This window comes from Lepus europaeus, chromosome X (genome assembly GCF_033115175.1).
Source record: "Lepus europaeus isolate LE1 chromosome X, mLepTim1.pri, whole genome shotgun sequence".
In the NCBI taxonomy this organism is placed as follows: Eukaryota; Metazoa; Chordata; class Mammalia; order Lagomorpha; family Leporidae; genus Lepus; species Lepus europaeus.
Window position 1 is genome coordinate 124,006,303 of NC_084850.1, and position 21,129 is coordinate 124,027,431.

General features: G+C 40.3%; 1 protein-coding gene and 1 non-coding gene across 4 annotated transcripts in view; both read right to left on the bottom strand.

Moving 5' to 3' along the window:
- POLA1 (DNA polymerase alpha 1, catalytic subunit) overlaps positions 1–21,129 on the bottom strand; it is a 330,395-nt gene that overhangs the window by 262,945 nt on the left and 46,321 nt on the right. For all 3 annotated transcript variants that reach the window (XM_062183593.1, XM_062183592.1, XM_062183594.1), the window contains exons 19-26: positions 20,910–21,026; positions 19,066–19,241; positions 15,775–15,904; positions 15,168–15,287; positions 13,686–13,782; positions 11,570–11,694; positions 7,579–7,728; positions 6,714–6,836 (exon numbers count right to left, since the gene is read on the bottom strand). In XM_062183593.1, the coding sequence (XP_062039577.1) occupies positions 6,714–6,836; positions 7,579–7,728; positions 11,570–11,694; positions 13,686–13,782; positions 15,168–15,287; positions 15,775–15,904; positions 19,066–19,241; positions 20,910–21,026 (1,038 nt within the window). The remainder of the gene's footprint in view (positions 1–6,713; positions 6,837–7,578; positions 7,729–11,569; positions 11,695–13,685; positions 13,783–15,167; positions 15,288–15,774; positions 15,905–19,065; positions 19,242–20,909; positions 21,027–21,129) is intronic.
- On the bottom strand, positions 12,229–12,358 carry LOC133753909 (small Cajal body-specific RNA 24). Its single transcript, XR_009865142.1, has one exon. It is a non-coding gene; the product is annotated as a small Cajal body-specific RNA 24 (non-coding RNA).

Consider the following 21,129-nt stretch of genomic DNA (forward strand, 5'->3'; position numbering starts at 1 on the left):
CCACTCTGCCTGTCAAAAAAAAAAAAAAAAAGAAAAAGAAAAATATAACACAACAAAACATTTATATAAATTCAAACAGGCATTCCAAAGAAGAAAATGGAAGATTTAATAAACAGGGGAAGATAACCAACATAACTCATAACTAGGGAAATGCAAATTGAATCCAATGAGATGTCATTTTACAGCGAGACTGGCAAAAAATAAAAATTCTGGTCATAACAAGTACTGGCAAGAATGTGGAATATCAAGGATCATGCAACAAACATATTTACAAGTATATAGTTAAAATCCCTCAACAAAAAATTCAGAGGCAAAACTGTTATCAAAATCATTTCCAGTTCTTAAGATTAGCCTCTGATACTCTAAGTGATAGATCAGAGTCTAGTTAGAGATATAAACTCATCTCACAGAAGAATTCAGCTTGCTATGATAAATAACTGCTCTCACCAATAAAATCTCACATACTAGCCGGCGCCGCGGCTCACTAGGCTAATCCTCTGCCTTGCGGCGCCGGCACACCGGGTTCTAGTCCCGGTCGGGGCACCGATCCTGTCCCGGTTGCCCCTCTTCCAGGCCAGCTCTCTGCTGTGGCCAGGGAGTGCAGTGGAGGATGGCCCAAGTCCTTGGGTCCTGCACCCCATGGGAGACCAGGAGAAGCACCTGGCTCGTGCCATCGGAACAGCGCGGTGCGCCGGCCGCAGCACGCTACCGCGGCGGCCATTGGAGGGTGAACCAACGGCAAAAGGAAGACCTTTCTCTCTGTCTCTCTCTCTCTCACTGTCCACTCTGCCTGTCAAAAAAATAAAAAAATAAAAAAAAATAAAATCTCACATACTGCTTGCAGTTGTGCAAACTTCTCTCCGAGAAATACACTAGAAAAACTGTGACACAGCGGGCATTCTCTACCATAGCACTGTTTTAATAGCAAAAAAATTAAAAATCATAAAAACCTGGAAACTTAAAAATGTAAACAACGCTGGGGCCAGCATTGTGGCACAGCAGGTTAAGCGAAGGCCTGCGGTGCTGGCATCCCATATTGTCGCCAGTTCGCGTCCTAGCTGCTCCACTTCCAATCCAGCTCCCTGCTAATGCACCTGGGAAAGCAGCGGAAGATGCTTCAAGTCCTTAGGACCCTTCACCCACTTGCGAGACCTACAAGAAGCTCATGGCTCCCAGCTTCATTCAGCCTGGCCCAGACCTGGCCGTTGTGACCATCTGGAGAGTTCTGTCTCTACTTCTCTCTCTCTCTCTAACAATAAATAAATCTTTTTTAAAAATGTAAACAATGGAAGAATAAAAAACTACACTGTATTGTATTTACTCATGAAAACAGTACATAGTAGTTAACATGAATGATCAAATCTAAAAATGTATCAAAAGTTATATATAAAATGTGGTATACAGAATAGTTGCCCTCTTTCTTTTGAAAACTGTAAAGGGACACATATAGTATGATACATTAAAAAAAAAAAAAAAAAACGGGTTGGTGCCGTGGCGCGGTAGGTTAATCCTCCACCTGTGGCACCGGCATCCTATATGGGTGCTGGTTCTAGTCCCAGCTGCTCCTCTTCCAATCCAGCTCTCTGCTGTGGCCTGGGAAAGCAGTAGAAGATGGCCCAGGTCTTTGGGTCCCTGCACCCAAATGGGGGACTGGAAAGAAGCACCTGGCTCCTGGCTTCAGATTGGCTCAGCTCCAGCCTGTGTGGCCAACTGGGAAGTGAACCAGCGGATGGAAGACCTCTCTCTCTGCCTCTCCTTCTCTGTGTAACTCTGAATTTCAAATAAATAAATCTTTTTTAAAAAATCAGTTCTGGTACTTTAACTGAAGGAATCATGTACTGTTGCTCCCTGGCCAGAGATATAAATTTAGCTACTTGAAAGTCAGCTGGCTACATTATAAGTGAAATGACTGTTCTTAGCAATTAACTTAAAATTCAAAAACATCATTATTTTATATCACAAACAGATTCAACTAATACAAACATTTGGAGCAGTTTTGGTCTTTCTCTAACATTCCAAAATTTATAAAAATCTAAAACATGGATTTAGGTCACTAAATGGTCTCCACTATTGTTCACAGAATAAAATCCTTAATTGATTAATAATCTCAGGGTGTCTATCGCCATCTAGTGAACAATCCCTTCAATTACCACACACGATACTTGACAACTGATAACTGTTTTCTTCATGGTTTAAATATGCATGTGCACCCAGTGCTATAGGCTTACCAACTTCTTTTTTATGCCTCGCTACACAGAGCAAACTCAAGTACAGAAGGCATTTGTATAAGTTCACTTCCTAATGTCTATAAATAAAATTTCTCTATTACTTCGTGGGAAACATTGACTTCATTATTTCCAAGTAACTTGCACACTGTGAGGTCCCTCGTACAATTCCTTAACTAATTCTTATATGACAGAGCAATTAAAAATTATGGAAGACTTTAAGTGTAAAAGATCACACCTGTGAAAGACAATCTTGATATCCATTTGACACAATTATTAGCACTTTTATTGTCAATCTGCTTTTAAAAGTACAATCAGTAATTACTCTAAGTAGTTTCACAGCCATAATACATTTGATTACAGAAATTATTTGGTGAGCAGAGCCAAACTACTTGATTCCCACAAAACCGAGTACACACAAAACCTATTTGGAAATAAAAAATGGAGAAGGGGTCTTCAAAGTCTCCTCAGACTGTATATTAATCCATATACAAACACAAAATGCTATCATCTTTCGCAATGAAATACTGCAAGGTTACCTTCTCATTAATCTCCATTTGAGCTTTAATCTAATTTATCCTACAAGGACTTTAAAAAGATACAAGTGGTAGGATCTTCAAATTATTGTATTATTTTATGCATTCTATCATATTCCCCATTCTTTTACCCATTCTATCTTTTTACCAAAAATCCCAGTCTAGTAAGTTATAAAGGTATTCCAAAATCTCAGCAAACTGCCTCTCATTTTATACTTTACCCCTTCCACCTCTTTAATAATTAAGAGATACCTGAAAATCAGCAAGACTTCATAGCAAGACAATTACCATCCACCAAGGCTAATAATTATGACCAGTACTTTAACAATCATTTCTACTTTAAGAAATAATTTTGTCATTTTTGTAAGTGAAGTTGGATCTTCTCTGAATAAGAGTTCCAGGGAGTAAATGTATATTTATGTATTATTAACTGCCCATTACTTTAAAGGCCTACATTCCAGTTACTGTATTTATCATCAAATGTAGAAAGGAACAAAGGGGGGAAACAAAGTAGAAAACTAAGAATTTAAATCACATGATTATTTCTAGATTTATTTGAAATTATTTGCTTTTTAATGCAGAGATTAGGGGTTTTTCATGCATTTATTAAAGATTTATCACTTTCATACAGCTGAAAAATAAAAACTCTGCGTTTAAACGCCTTATTAAAAAATACAGCTAAACGAAAATATTGCCCTTAAAATACAATGGCTTAAGGGAGTGGGGGAGATCATTGGACAAATTTGGGGCTTATCATTATCAACAGTGCCCTTTTAAGCTTGTGGATTTCTGAGCCAATGCAGAAAATGTAACAACAGGGATTTCCCAACAGCAAGAGGCACTCTCCAAGGGAGTAAATTGTCAACTATTGCCTCTCGTGAGAAACTTAAGAGTAACCTTGATCCAATCTCAATAGTCAACCCATGTATTATCACCCAGTTGGGGCATAGTGAGTGCATTTCCTAATACAAAAATAAGATGGTATTCTACCAGAAGCCACTGGATACATATACAGAAATAAAATTTAAATAATTTTGAAGCAAACTTAGCCTAAGAAACTGAAAACATCCTTCTTTCACTTCAACTAGCCCCTAAAACATCTCATCTCTCTCAGGTATAAAAGGTCTATATCTTGAGATCAGTATGGAAAAGATGACCTTGAAGGAATACAGGTGGAATAAAAAGCACAACTACAACCATGAAAGACATTCAGAGAGGGGGACAACCCTGGCATAGTAAAAAACAATCAAGAAGATATGGAATGAAAATGAAATAGCCACTTGTTATACTTCACATCTTTGATGCTTAGATTCTTCATCTGCAAAATGGGATTGGGATTATCTATATAAAAGTATTCTTGTGTGGATATAATGAAATGATACATTTAAAACTTCTAACATATCACTGGTGTTGACACATGTTTTGTCCTTCCTCCCTGCGCCCTAAGCCAAGTCTTTGAGACAGCTGCCAACAGAAGACTGACCTGAAGCATTCTGATGTTTGTTGCATATACCAGCTAGATCTGTACTAATACAATGGCCATGAGTCACCTGTGGCTATTTAAATTCTTTCCATTTCTAATTATTAAATCTAAGCAACCAGTTCTTTGGCTCATTGGCACTAACCAAATATCATGCAGTCACTAGCCACTAACGGCTAGAGGTTGGTATACTGGAGAATATACAGAACATCATAATGTTCTACTGGATACAACTGGTCTAGACTCAGAAGCAGGGATCAGCAAACATTTTTTTGAAAATAGACCAAACAGTAAATATTTTAGGCTCTCTGGGCCATGCAAGACTCTATCCTGACAACTAAACTCTGCTGTTGTCACACAAAAGTGATCCTAAATGATACATACATGAATGAGCTTGGAGCTGTTCCAATAAAACCTTATTTACAAAAATAGATGGCAGGCTAGATTAGGCCCACTTGTCAAAACTTACCAATCCCTGCCCTAGAATATTCTGAGTCCAGCTCCCTAATACAAGCATGTTGCCCAAAATTACCACCGCCCTTCTTTTAAAAAAAAAAAAAAAAAAAAAGATTTATTTGAAAGAGAGTTACAGAGGTAGAGTCAGAGAGAGAGAAAGGTCTTGTATCCGCTGGTTCACTCCCCAAATGACCACAAGGGCCAGAGCTGAGCTGATCCAAAGCCAGGAGCCAGGAGCTTCTTCTGGGTCTCCCATGTGGGTGCAGGGGCCCAAGGACTTGGGCCATCTTCCACTGCTTTCCCAGGCCATAGCAGAGAGCTGGACTGGAAGTGGAGCAGCTGGGACTCAAACAGGTGCCCATAAGGGATGCCAGCACTGCAGGCCAGGGCTTTAACCCACTGCGCCACAGCACCAGCCCCTATTACCTCCCTTCTTCAAGACCAAGGAGCCTTAAGTTCACTCAGAAGCAGCAAACAAAAGCTTAAAGAAGTTAAAAGGAATTTAATATATTTTACAAACTAAGAAAACTTCAGGGGCCAGCGCTGTGCCACAGTAGGTTAATCCTCTGCCTGCAGAGCCAGCATCCCATATGGGAACCGGTTCTAGTCCCAGCTGCTCCGCTTCTGATCTAGCTCTCTGCTGTAGCCTGGGAGGGCAGTGGAAGATGGCCAAAGCGTTTGGGCCCCTGCACCCATGTGGCAGACCTGGAGGAAGCTCCTGGCTCCTGGCTTCGGATCAGCTCAGCTCCCGCCAATGCGGCCAATTGGGGAGTGAACCAGCAACTGGAAGACCTTTCTCTCCTTCTCTCCCTATATGTTAATTCTACCTCTGAAATAAATAAATAAAATCTTTAAAAAAAAAAAAAAAGAAAGAAAACTTCATGGTTGGGGCACAGCAAGTGAAGCTATTAACTGGAATGCTCCTCCACTTCCAATCTGGGAGGCAGCAGATGACAGACAGCTCAAGTGCTTGGGCCCTATCACCCATGTACAAGACCCAGATGGAGTTCCTGACTCCTGGTTTCAGCCTGACCCAACCCCAGCTATTGTGGGCACTTCAGGAGTAAGCCAGCATATGGAAGATTTCTCTGTTTCTTTCTCTTCTTCTCTGTTACTCTCTCTTATTAAAAAGAAATGAAACTTATGTACCTAGTGCTAAAGCAGATGAAGCGCACAGTTTTCAAAGTGACAACACCTAAAATCTGTGTAGTATCTGGCCTATCTTTCTTTTTTTCGAAGAGTGGGAGCAGGGACATCTTTCTAAAACCAGTAACTCTTGATCTATTACTCCAGTCCTGATATATTCCTGGAACTCTGGATGTATACATCCAACTATTTGCTTAATATGTTTGCAGATCCATTACTCATCTCAAAGGTAACACATCTAAGATGCAACTCCTAATCCCTCCTTCCCAGTTTTCTCCATCTTCATTTAAGGCTCCACTAGCAATATTCTTGATTTCTACCTTTTCCCCATTCTCCAAGCTAATCCATCAGCAAACATTACCCATTCCCCTTTTATCATTTAGGTCTCATTCATGTAATCTCCTCAAAGTAGACTTCATTAACCAACCTAAACCAGCCATCTGAACATTCTCTAGCCCATCCCTGCCTTACCTATCTGCAGAGCATTTACTTCTCTTATATTTCCTTAGTTATTTCTTACATTTGTTTACTCACTACCTTCCCCCCTCCCCACGTCTCAGATCAATGTCTCCCTTCTCCACTCTCACCACTCCAGGGAAAGTACACCTTGTGACAGCAGGGACCTTTTAGATCTTGTTCAACACTCTATCCCCAGTGCCCAGGACAAAGCCTGGCACATAGCAGATGGTCAGTAAAGACACACACACATTGAATTCATGAATAAATGAATCCTTAAATATCTTATTTTTCTCAAACCTGTCCAAAGAAAAGGGATATTTGAAACTATATAGCTAACTAAAAAATTTAGCTGTCCTGAACTATAACATGTATAAAATATTCTGAGGACATAAATATTATTAAGCCATTTACCTCTCTTCCTTTGTATGTCACCAAGGCAGCCAGTGGTTTGGCGTAAAACCTGCTGTAGGAAAATCCCAGGCAACCATACATACTGTTCGCTGTAAGCTTCAAAGCCTTCTGTCGAATGTCATACTGCAGGCCATACAAAGACAAAAGACAAACAACAATATTTGCAGATGCTTAAGCATTACATTATATGTCCTTCTAACCACCAATGAAAAAGAGAAACATTCAATATCCCTGAAAAAAAAAAGCTCTTAGCATACTCAATCCACCCTCCCAGATCCACGATTCCCTAACCTCCTAGAAGCAAGTAAGCAAAGACACCAAAGCTCCCAGGAGTCAGAAGGCCTTGCTCAGACACAGATTTTGTAGGAGGAACCTCCCATTCCGAGGCATTCTAGCGGTTTTGAATGATCACGTTCAAATAAGCATATGCATTAGCCTACAGCACCCTGCCACTCCTACCACTCCTAAATAATCAAATGCATAAAAATGAGACTCTCCCTCGGATGTCTCTTAGTGAAAAGATACACCAGGGAGCCAGTGCTGTGGCGCAGCGGGTTAAAGCCCTGGCCTGAAGCGCCGGCATCCCATATGGGAACTGGTTCTAGTGCCGGCTGCTCCACTTCCAATCCAGCTCTCTGCTATGGCCTGGGAAGGCAGTAGAATATGGCCCAAGTCCTTGGGCCCCTGCACCCATGTGGGAGACTTTGAAGAATCTCCTGGCTCCTGGCTTCAGATTGGCCCAGCTCCAGCCATTGAGGCCATTTAGGGAGTGAACCAACAGATGGAAGACCTCTCTCTCTGCCTCTGCAACTGTCTTTCAAATAAATAAATCTTTAAAAAAAAAAGAAAGAAAGAAAAGCTATACCTGAAGAACAAGGTCTGGATTTAAATCTTGCTGTTTCATTAGCTGTTTGACATGTTTTCTCCGCTCTACCAGTTTCCGGATCTCTCTGGGCAAAATGCCCATTTCTAAGCCTGGATCTGGCAACTCAGGGATTTGTTCTTGTTCTCCATCCTGATAAACACAAAACAGAAATTTCAGACAAATCAAAAACTCTTGTGAAATGAATTTCTAAAATACCTGATTACATCTTAAAAAGTTACCCTGTTGTATATGTAAATGTCAAAAATGTATGCGTAGTATAGGTGTAGCTCATTTCACTGCACTTCACAAATACTTGCTCCCCCCCAAATCAAATACAAGGTCTGTGGTAACTGCACATCAAACAAGTCTATCAGCGTCATTCTTCCAACAACTCAGATGACAGTTAGCATTTTATGAGAGGCAGGGAGACAGACAGCTCCTACCTATTGGTTCACTCTCCATTACCCACAACTGCTGAGTCAAAAGCTGGGTATCAGGAATTTAATCCAGGTTTCCCACATGGGTTAAAGAAACCAAATATTTGAGTCACCACCTCTGTCTCCCCAGAGTCAGGAGCTGGAGCTGGAAATCAGGCTCAGGTACTCCACGGTGGGATATAGGTATCTTCACGACTGTCTTAAGTACTAGGCTAAATGCCCTCCCCATGATAAAGTATTTTTAAATTAAGGTATATACACCAGTTTTTTAGGTATAATGTTACTGCTTACTTCATAGACGATAGTATAATGTAAGCATAACTTTCATATTTACTGAAAACAATAAAAGACCTTGTATGATTTATTGCAATATTCACCATATGGCAGTGGTCTGGAACTACACCTACAATATCTCCAAGGTATGCTGAGAAGGTTGTAGAACAAGCCGACATTGTCCCCCTTCCTCCCAATTCTTTCAACCTGTCACTCCCAGTATCTCCCACCCCTGCAGTTAGAAATTTAGATTTCATTTAAAGGAACAAATCACACATACTATCTTAACTTCAACAATATTCAGGAGCAACAGGTTTGGGGATGTTGTTTCTAAAATATAAACACTAGGGGCCAGCATGTGGCATAGCAGATTAAGCCCCTGCCCACAACACTGACATCCCATATCAGAGCTCCAATTGAGTCTCAGCTGCTTTATTTCCAACCCAGGTCCCTCCTAATGCACCAAGGAAAGCAGCAGACAACGGCCCACATATTTGTGCCCCTGACACCCCTCTGGGAGACCCAGATGGAGTTCCAGGTTCCTAGCTTCAGCCTGGCCCAGCCTCAGCCACTACAGCCATCTGGGGATTGAATCTCTTTCTCTATCTCTCCATTCACTCCACCTTTCAAATGAATAAAATATTTAAAAAATATAAAACAAAATATAAACACCAATAAAGATCTGTAGGATTAATAAAACATTCCCAGCAGTAAACTCCTGTTTTAAATAATCGGTATTACCAAACAAAATACTATTAGATTTTTAAAACCAGAAAGAATCATAGCAATTACTGTAAATGTTTAAACTAAAAATAAAAAGCTAAATATTAAATCAGCAAGCCTCTTTTAAAAGTTTGCAGCATATTTAAGTATACCATGACATTTCTAAAAATTAATACACATAGATTCTCTAGCATTTATACTACATTTTACCTATAAATTGCCCTGTGACCAGTGGAGGAAAAAAACATTTAAGAAAAGCAACCAACAGTCTTTATTGTATGAAAGTTTCTATCAGGAAAAGGCAGAAAAAGCATTAGACCATTTTTCTCAAGCCTCTATTAATTCTATTAATAAGCTGCAAAGAAATGTCAGGCACATTTGCCATTTCAATGGATCAAAACTAAAAATAAACCTTATGGCTTAAAGTATGTCAAGTCAATGCCCTTTGATAACCCATCTTTTACAAAGTATCTGATTTTATAATGATCAATATCCTCAATAAACACTCCTACGATAGTAACAGGAACCTACTATTGTTTTCCAATAAAGCAGATGACAGCAATACATTCCAATTTATTTACAGCAACTATGAAAGTCAGATAAAAAGTAATGTGAAAAGATCTGGAGTAAGGAAATGTACAATCCGCTGCCAGTTCTACCACTACTATCCCTGTGACATCAAGTATCTTGATAACAAAGAAGGCACTGCACACGAAACGCTACAGAATCTCTAGGTTGTAGCATGCTGAGTATTTCTTATGACCTCTGAAGTCTCTCCAAACTCTGAAATGATTCTTTTGTACATCCAGAATCCAAAAGTGGAAAGCTCAAATAAACAAAATGGGGCAGAAAGGAGGCGGTGGGCAATGGTAATTATCACAAGGCCGGCACAGTAGGAGGTCAGAGTCCAAAAAATACTAATTGAACACAGTCACTATCTTTGGGGACGTCTACCTGATACCGTCTCTGTAAAGTTATCATCTTGTCTCACAGAAAAGTTCCATACTTAGCAGATTTGTACTCTAAACTTACTCTTGTGGTCACAGGTGATGGGACCAGCGTGCTCACTGACCCAGGTAAGCCTATCAGATTCTCTCTTCTGGAAGTACAGAACTAGGACTTAAAAATAGTTTCCCAACGTGTGGATGGAACTAAAAGGTAAATTCAGCAGCTGCAGAGCAAATAAACATCTGCCATATAAAAAAATAAAAAAGCAGTAAAGAGGTAATAAACAAAATAAATGCATACTTTATCACTGAGTAATAAAAAGGAATGGAATATTAACATATGCTACAACACAGATGAATCCTGAAAACAGTATGCTTAAGGGAAACAAGATAGGTATCAAAGACTGCATACTGTATGACTCCATTTATAAGAAATGTCCAGAATACACACATCTGTACAGGCAGAAAGATTAGTGGTTTCCTAGAAATGGGAAGGATGAAGGGGTTGAGTTGAAGGAGATGACAGCTAAAAGGTTTCTTTGGAGAATAATGAAAATGTCCTAAAACTGATTGTGGCGATGTTGCAAATTCCATGAACACACTAAATGCCACTGAACTTTACACTTTAATTAGGTGGATTGTGTGGCATGTGAATTATACCTCAATAAAGTTGTTTTAAAAAAGACACAGAACCAGTCTGAGTCTTTCTACCCAACCCTCTCCTTTTTTGACCACTAAGAAAAGATGTAATTAACCTATCATTTAAGAAGAAAAACCAGAATGCTAACCCCTTTGATTCTCTCTTCCTTCTTCAAGCAATATTTTTTAACAAGTGTGTAGGATTTTTATTCCAATTTGATTTGCATTCCAAAGGAAATTTTTAAATGGATTCATTTCTTTATTAAAAAATTGTGTCTTGATATCTTAATGCAAATTATAAAACATGATAAATTTGCATATCAAAATTGGGCTAGCTGCTTAGAGTGACAAGTTCTGAAATCACCATTTTCCACTCCACACCAAGGTAACTATCTAGACATCGGCCATGCAATAATAGCAGGACAGCAGTGAGACTTGAGTAAATGCCAACAATGAAGAGCCGCTGCAGCCCCAGACCAGAAACCTTCCCTATCTTTACACAGTGGCAAACAGCAACCACACCACCAAAAACAGAGAGTCTTATCCAGTCTGTCATCCTTAATTTCTTACAAAACATTTCCTTTGCCATCCCATTTCTGTGTGTGACCAAGTTTGCCTCCACTCCAGCTAACTACAGTCTTAGAGGTTCTGCCATGGGCACTGATTTCATCTAGCTCCTCTCCCAGACAGAAACTCAGCTCCGTCTTCTCTTGTGCAACGCACCCCAATCACCACTGTGACCCCTTTCCAACTGATAATCACTGAGGGTTGGGTCGCATTTCCCACCTGTCTCATGGCAAAGTCCATCAGGAGAGCCTCTGTGGACTCAAAGTTCTATGCCGCCCAGGCAGCACAGAGAGCCTCTATCACCCTTGCCCTTTCCCCTACCACGGTAGCTTCAAAAATAGTTAAGAGATCCAAGCAACACTTTTAACCTCAATTTTAAGCACCTCTTCCCTGCTGAATACAAACCTCTGTAACTTTCTGGGCCTCTGAAACAACTCTTTGCACTGTTGTAAAACAGATGTTAAATTCCTGAATAATGGAAGGATATAAACTGTTGAAGTCCAGAAGCAAAACGAATTTATCATAAAAACCTGTGAAAAAAATTCACATCATGTCATAAAGTCTGAAGAAAAGCATAACTGTCAAAACATCACAGCAAAGTACCATAGTACCAAGTAAATTAGCCACTGCAGACTACCAGAGCTAAGGAGTACATAAAAGGGGAAAAAAGGGCCAACTAGTACTTCTTGGATTAACTGACTTGGATTAGAGGACAAAGCCAGATCACCAAAGAAGAGGGATGAAAAGATGTCCTCTCTCCTTGGAACCAATGACAACCAGTCTTTTTCCACCAGCCCCCAAAGCCCACCATCATCATGGGAAAACACCTCACATCAATTACTTTAGGGACGTTTCATATGCATTTTTAAAAGAGTTCTTAAATTCTCTATCAAGAAGGCATTCTCTCCCACTTACTCTTCCATGCCCATCCCAAATAAAACCCCAGCGAGTAGTTATATAAGTATGATGTAAGCATTTTTACAATCACACTTTCAAAGAGTAAAATGAGCAGCTTATTTACATGTATGCAGACTACGAAAAAATCAGACAAGACAGGTATATATAAATGTCAGCAGTGGAACGATTCACCTCTTTCACTTGCAAAAGGTGAACAGAAAGCTACTATATTGTTCTAGGACATTTACAATGAGTTATCTTCACTTTGAGAAGAAACTAAACAAAAGTAAATGTCCACTGTTAAAACAGTAATAACAATTGCTAACATATACTGACAGTTTACTCTGCATCTAGCACTCTACTAAACAATCACTTGTATTCACTATTACTTTAAACCTTTGTGTGGTAGGTACTATTCTTATTTCCATTTTACAGAAGAGGAAACTGAGGCTTACAGAGGTTAAACAGGCAGCCCAAGATCACACAGTCAAAATTCAAATCCAGATGTACTTAACACAATGTACTACTGTTCCATTTCATTATAACTAATAATAAAATAGCTTTTGTCAAAAATATCTCCTACTTAAGAGATCAGGTTGCTTGATAAAATTCACATAATTTCTGCATAGCAATGTGAAAGCACTTAACACAACCACTGAACCATACACCTGAACACATTTAAGATAATTATTAGAAATGTCCTTTCTAGATCTGTACACGACAAAACACCTTCTTTGCCATTTATCACAACAGGGAAAAATTAAATTTCAATTTGGTGGCTGGTTACTGTTTGTACTGTTTAAACTTTGCTGTCCAACTGAACTGTCCCTGTTTCATTGGGCAGAGGCAGAGCCCACCCTCACGGGGTAAATGAAAACAAAGGTGCCCCTCCCACAGGACAAACAACTGTCCATACACGGAACCAGTATTAGGCAAACAATGTGTGACCAAATCCAGCCTATCGTCCGTTTTTGTAGCATCCATGAGATAAGAAGTTTTTTACATTTTAGAATGCTTTGAAAAAGTCAACAGATTATTATTTCATGATACAGGAAAGCCATATGAAATTTAAGCTTCAACGTCCATAAAAATTTTTATTGGAAAATAGCAAAAAAAAATTAATTCCATGTCACATGTCAGGCAAACAAGACTTTCACAGGATAAAGTCAATATGAGACCTATTTGCTGACCTAGAAGCTTTAATTCTAGTCTCCCAAGACAAGCTATAGGTTAAGAAATTCCACTCATGGGCCAGTGTTGTGGCGTAGGAAGTCAAGCCTCTGCCCACATGGACACATACCATATGGACACATCCCATATGGACACAGGTTCGAGACCTGGCTGATCTATTTCCAATCCAGATCCCTGCTGATACGCATGGGAAGCAGTGGCAGATGGCCGAAGTACTTGGGCCCCTGCAACTGCATGAGAGACCCAGAGGATGCTCCTGGCTCCTGGTTCCTGGCTTTGGCCTGGCCTAGCCACAGCCATAGCCATAGCAGCCATTTGGGGAGTAAAGCAGCAGATAGAAGATCTCTGTAACTCTGCCTTTCAAATAATTAAAAAAGAAAAAAAAAGATATCCCATAACACCAGTAGATAACCAATCCCTTCCCCAGGCTTACCAACTTTGGGGTCCAAGACCAAACCTCCAGCATAAGCTGCTTTCCTACGTCCTTTCTTGTATTTATCAGTGTCTCCATCCATTTCATCTTCATCGCCCTAAAACCAAATGGAAATATAACTTTACCAGCCTGCAACTAATTAACTAATTTAGAAATTGAACATTCTCTCTAACATGTGCAGTACTCAGTATTAGCAAACATTACTTACTTATCATTAGTGGTCCTACATGTAGAGAATGGCAGTTATTATAATGTTTATGAGTCCAAATAAGTACCAAGCATATTAACTTCCTAAACAAATATAGTGTATCTCTAACCTAAAAAAATACACAAATTCTAATTTTAATATTGCTGAATTCATAAAAATTCCATGTTAAAAACCAATGAATCAGAGCCAGTGCTGTGGCGTAATAGGCTAAGCCTCCACCAGCATCCCATACAGGTGCCAGTTCAAATCCTGGCTGCTCCTCTTCTGATCTAGCTCTCAGCTTATGGCCTGAGTAAGCAGTGGAAGATGGCCCAAGTGCTTGGGCCCTTGCACCCACATCAGGGAACAAGAAGCTCCTGGCTCCTTGCCTCAGATTAGCCCAGTTCTGGCAATTGCAGCTATTTGGGAAGTGAACCAGAGGATGGAAGACATCTCTATCTTTCTCTGTCTATAACTCTGCCTCTCAAATCAACATAAAAAAAATCTTTAAAAAAATTCAATGAATCATAAAAAATAACTTCATATTACATAAAAATTGACATTTTGAAAGTCTTATTAAATTCATTAACATCATGAAGGAAAAACAGATATTTCATGTATTCTCATTACTAATATTGATACCTTAAAATAAGTATACCCATATACTGAATATCTATTCCCAAGTAGTTTATTAATGATCAACATGCAACACTCCAGAAGTTAAATTCCACTAAATTAATATTCCCTATACCAATCCTGATAATGTACCTAAAATAACCAAATGGACAAACCCGAATCACATTCTAACACTCAATTCCCATTACAAATCCATTTTTATCAGTGCTGATAAAACAGTAGTTAAAATAGGTTTCAGCTCCAATGTCATAGAGATCACTTCAGAAACCTGACAATGGTGACCTTAATCAATAATAGTACAGACAAATTCAACAAAAAAGTAAAGCAAAGGAAAGTTTAAGGAAGTAAAAGGTTTAATTGGCATTTAATTTTGGGTGGAGCTAAGATGGCAAAATACTTTCCATGTATGGTCATCCATCAGAAAGGTCTAAAGTTGCCCTCAAGGAACATGACTTTCCGCAAATAATTTTGTATGTATAGAGAAAAATGAAGAAGGAAATGCTCACATAAGTCCAACAGAAGAATCACGGCAGAGTGTTTACAGTGCACAGGAGAATAATTATTTTGGATGCAGTTGTTATCACAGCCAGGAAAAAAGCTACCCAGGTAATATAAAGAATCTTAAGAAAAGGTGTAAGAGTATACAATTTTGGACCCACCAGTTTTTGCTGAGGCTTTCTGAAAATCTGTTTGTCAGGCACAATATAGTTGTTTTCATAAAACGCATGAAGCAACAAGAATTCATTACGCTCGGATCGTCCACCCATCAGTGTCCTAGACTATTAAACAGAATTGCATTTTAAGACTGAAGCTCAAAACCACAACAAACAAAACCAACTCTGAGTTGTTAATCACAGTACCTCCTTCCAAACTATTCTCAAAAACAAGGTTTGTTTTTTTTTTTTTTTCTAAAAAAGGTACTAAATTATGTCTGACATTTTCCTCAAGCACTATAGTTAAGAGACAAAGAGAACTTAAAATATTGATAACTTGGCTATTTCTCTACCCTTAAAAGGACCCTTTCACCAAACAGACACATCCAGATGTTAGAGATAATCCTTATGTTCGCCCAAATTTCAACACTGCACCTGGCATTCCTCCCTTTCTCACAACCAGTTCTTCCTGTTACAAAAGAAGCCCAGCTTTCAGAATCCAAGTTACTCATTTTATAAGCATGCATTTAGACTCATTATCATATAACAACTACCCCAAGCAAACACTGAATCCAACAGGAAATGCTTTTTTCCCCTTCTAAGTTAAATTTACCATAACGTTCCCAGCGATGTTAGTGATCTGCAATGCTAATGGAAGAACATTTAGCTCACACATAATCTGCAAAATGAACTTGGCATCTTTCCAGGTGTGCTCCAACAGGTACAACAGATGAGAAGGTTCACTGTACAAAAAAGGTAAGAATGAAACAGAATCAAGTAATTAAAAGAAACAATGACTATAATCAGAACCTCATAAAATATAACAAGGAATTTTTGTTGTAAGTAACTTCAGAGCAATGGCACTTCTGCTTTGGAAATAATTTAAAATGAGGTAGTTATGTAACTGTAAGTTCATTCACACCACTGATCCTAATGCTCTTCTTGAGAATACACAAAAAAATCCCATAATGGTAAAAAGAAGTTATATGTTACCAACAAACCAGAATCTACCTAAACCCTTTCATTCATTCTAATAAGTACAGCATGCTTACTATGAGCCAGGCACTGGCTGCAACCACGACAGACAAAAAGACAAAAATTCTCATCCTCATGGAGCCCATATCCTCATTAAGGAGACAGAGTATAAAAAAGACAAATAAATTAAACATATATGTGCTAAAGAGAAACAGTTAAGAAGCAAAAGGAATATTAAGTATCAGGAGGAGAGACTGAAACTTTACTTAAAAAATGGAGGAAGACTTCACTTAGAATAAAGACATGGAAGAGAGGGAGCAAGGTTTACGGATGGGTATCTGAGGGAAGAGCATTCCAGGCAGATCGAACAGCATATTTAAGGCCTTCACTGAAGGGCCGGCACCACGGCACACTAGGCTAACCCTCTGCCCGCGGCGTCGGCACCCCGGGTTCTAGTCTCGGTTGGGGCGCCGGATTCTGTCCCAGTTGCCCCTCTTCCAGTCTAGCTCTCTGCTGTGGCCCAGGAAGGCAGTGGAGGATGGCCCAAGTGCTTGAGCCCTGCACCCGCACAGGAGACCAGGAGGAAGTACCTGGCTCCTGGCTTCAGATCGGCATAGCGCCGGCCGTAGCGGCCACTTGGGGGGTGAACCAACGGAAAAAGGAAGACCTTTCTGTCTGTCTCTCTCTCACTAACTGCCTGTCAAAAAAATTAATTAATTTTAAATAAAGGCCTTCACTGGGTGCAAACCGGGCAAATTCAAGGAGCAATACAGTTGTATTAGAGACAATGATAAAGAAAGCAGTAAAAGAACAAGAGTTAATGACATAGAGACACTGTATAGGATCCTGCAGATAAAAGAGTACCATATCTGACTTAACTTTAGCAAGATAATTCCAGTCAGACCACAAGGGGGCAAGAACAAAAGCAAGCAGATCAGTAGAAAAAAACGCTGTAACCCTGGGAAAAGAGGATGATGGCTTGGCAGGGTGGGTCCAACGGAGGCAGAAAGAAATGGTCATAGCTAAATGTATCTGGAAGCCACAGCTGACAGGATCCTCCCCCAACAGAGTGAACACTGGATGTGAGAAGAGGAATCAAGGATGTCTCTGAGGCTCTGGACAGAGGAAGACTTTGGAGGTTTCCGGAAGTAATGGAAAAAAGATTTGCTATTAATTTAATAAGGAAAGACTAGAGGAAAAACCTAGGGGTGAAGATCAGGAGGTCAGTTTTCAAAAAGCTGGAGGCTCATATTAGGCATCAAGCACAACAGGCACAGGGAGACCCTTGACTCTGGAATTCAGCGGTGGGAGTGTCTAAGGTGAATACAAGCAGATGAGTGGCATCAGCCCCCATGTGGAAATGAAACTCCTAAGGCTCAAGGAGATCACCTAGAGATAAACATAGCCCAGGGGCCAGCGCTGTAGCATAGCAGGTAAAGCCTCTGCCTGCAGTGCCGGCATCCCATATGGGCACCAGTTCGAGTCCTGGCTGCTTCACTTGCAATCCAGCTCTGTGCTATGGCCTGGGAAAGCAATAGAAGATGGCCCAAGCACTTAGGCCCCTGCACCTGCATGGGAGACCCAGAAGAAGCTCCTGGCTCCTGGCTTCAGAATGGCACAGCTCCAGCCACTGCGGCCATCTGGAGAGTGAACCTGCAGATGGAAGGCCTCTCTACCTCTCTCTCTCTCTCTCTGCTTTGCCTTCTCTGTGTAACTCTGACTTTCAAATAAATAAATAAATCTTAAAATAAAAAAAAAAAACATAGCCCAAAAAAGAACAGTAGTCCAAGGATTCAGGATGGACAAATGGGCAGAAAAGAACTGGGGCGGGCGGGCGGGCAGAGCGATGGCATTGTGGCACGGTGGGTTAAGCCACCACTTGCAATGCTGGCATCCCATATGGATGCTGGTTGAAATATCAGGCTGTTCCACTTCCGACCCAGCTCCCTCTAATGCGCCTGGGAAAGCACTGGAAAGTGGCCCAAATGCTTGGGCCCCTGCCACCCACATGTGAGACCCAGATGAAGTTATAGGTTCCTGACTTCAGCCTGGTACACCCAGCCATCGCAGTCATTTGGGGGAGTGAACCAACAGATAGAAGATCTCTCTCGTGTACTCTCTCTTTCTCTCCCCCTGCCCCTCCCTCTAACTCTGCCTTTCCAATAAATAAATGTATCTCTTTTAAAAACTACCAGAGGGTAGGAAAAAACCTTATTTAAGAAATAAGCAGGTGGGGCCGGCACTGTGGCGTAGCAGGTAAAGCCACCACCTGCAGTGCCAGCATCCCATACGGGCACTGGTTCAGGTCCCGCTGCTCCACTATCGATCCAGCTCTCTGCTATGGCCTGGGAAAGCAGTAGAAGATGGCCCAAGTCCTTGGGCCCCCTGCACCCGTAAGGAAGACTCAGAAGAAGCTCCAGGCTCCTGGCTTCAGATCGGTGCAGCTCCGGCCGTTGCAGCCAACTGGGTAGTGAACCAGCAGATGGAAGAACCCCCCCACCCCGACCTCTCCTTGTCTCTCTGTGAAACTATTTCAAATAAATAAATAAATCTTTTAAAAAAAGAAATAAGCAGACAGTATCTCTAAATAAGTTAATGATAGCTCAGTTTTTATATTTCCAAAATAGCTACACTAATTCCTGAAAGAATGAATTGAGGATCAAAATCTAAACTTCCTATCGATTTCTAAACTACGATTAGTAGTGTTCAGACAGGTAAGGGAGATAGAGATAAACTGATCAAATTAAGTACTAAAGTGGAAAACTAGCTCAAATTATCAAAGTAATGGAGATGGTGGTTCTGACATGCAGACAGGCAACCTTCCCATCCATACCAGCCCTGGCTGTGCCCCTGCAGCCTAATGATGGTACTGCCATCCTGCATTTGTTGATTTCAAGACAAAAAAATTCTGAAGAATCTAGGATCATACCTATACATATTTTGTACATTTTCCATTGGAATCACAGTTCTTTCAGTTTTCAGAATCTGTTGAACAAGTTCAGACAAATGGTAGCTTTTACAACGAATCAATTCCTTTGCTGAAATTTCCACATCACAGATCATTCGGCCACAGGTAGCATTTCTTTCACCAAATCCACTCCGGCCCTACAAGGTGGGGACAAAAAGCAAATCCCATGAACAAGGATACACTGTGAACATTTCATTCTAACCTATTTTGAAGCTGGCCAGTAATAAAACTCTCATTCTGTTTATCAATCAAATATTTTTTGACATTTACTATATATATGAAAATTATCAAAGCACTAACAACAGAGCAGTTAACAATTTCTGGCCCTGCTTGAAATACATAATAAAAAATGGGAGTCGGGGCCAGTGCTGTGTCGTAGTAAGTTTAGCTTCTGCTTGCAGTGCTGGCATCCTATATGGGTGCTGGTTAGAGTCCCAGCTGCTCCACTTCCAATCCAGCTCTCTGCTAATGCACCCAGGAAAGGAACGGAAGATGGTCCAAATGCTTGGGCGCCTGCACCCACATGGGAGACCCAGAAGAAGCTCCTGGCTCCTGGCTTCAGATCGGCCTAGCTCCAGCCGTTGTGGCTATTTGGGCAGTGAACCAGTGAATGGAAGACCTCTCTATCACTCCCCCCTACCCCATAATTCCACCTCTCCAATAAAGAAATAAATTAAAAAAAAAAACAAAACAAACAAACAAACAAAAAAAAAACACGGAGTGGGTATTCAGTCTAGTGGTGAAGATGCCCGTATCCCATAGCAGACTGCCTGTGTTTGATTTCTGGCTCCGGCTCACGACTCCACTTTCCTGCTAATACAGATTCCGGAGTGATTATACAAGCAACAAGGTTCCCGCCAATCATGTAGGGTTTACCAGGGCAAGCAGGTTTTAACACGGTGAGCAGGGTAGACCTACTGAGGAGATACCATATAAAGAAAATTTTGAAAGGAAGAAGGAGTTAACTAGGCAAGTGTTCTGGTGAAATGTTAATAATGACTCTACCATATTAAACAATGACTAGGAAAAGAAGCAAAGAGCAGTGGCCCCAACTCTGCTCTGTAACAGTGGAAACCTCTAGACAGCATTATGAAAGGTACAGGGTCCTAAGATTTCTGATGGGCCATCATAACCATTTTATTTACAAGCTTTAAATAAAATAAGATTTTAAGGACCAAACAGTAGCAGGTTAAGGAAGAAGGCTCAAAAACCATCCAAGCCTCCCTACACGAAGCCAGCAGGCAGAATGAAAAAATATATGGGCTTTAAGGAAATGAGACAGGTCTGGGTTTAAATCTCAGTTCTTTCCCTCCCCAGTTATATAATCTTGATCAAATTCTGTTGTCCCCATGAGAATGGGGTTATTGTGCGAGCTAAGTAACACAAAAAGTATGCAACCCACCTGTCTTAAGACATTCAACATCAACTCCCTTTGATTCTTACCAAGTAACATGCAATTATTTCTGAACCCTGCAACCTTTCCCTAGAAGATATCACTAAGGGAAAGAATGCTGTAAGGGAATGGAAAATGGAAGTGAACGTAATATGTATGTGTCATCTTGTTGTTTAACCACAGACTTTAAAAACTACTAGTGGCTTTTGCACATAAATTGCTGGGCTCAAAGGAAAAGATGTTTGGTGCAAAAGTTAAAATGTACTGAAATTTCTATCACAAGGCAATGAATTCCTTGGGGGCCAGCACTGTGGCAATGAATTCCTGTTTTAAAAATGAGAATGTGTTCCCCATTGGGTACCCTACATAAAAACACCAAATAAAAAAGCAAGATTATGAAAATTATTATTACCCCAAGCTTTGGCATGCTGAATCGCTTCAGTCGACCTATCTTGGACCAGTGAGGAACTTTGCACACGTTAATTCTCTGCAGTAGTACTTCCAGATCAAACCCATAAATATTATGACCCTAGTCAGAAAAAGAAGGCAGCCAATAATGTTACAACAAACGCAAATTAGAGAATTTATCTTCATATGCAAAGAATCTCTTTGCCCTTTCTTTATCTGGTCTC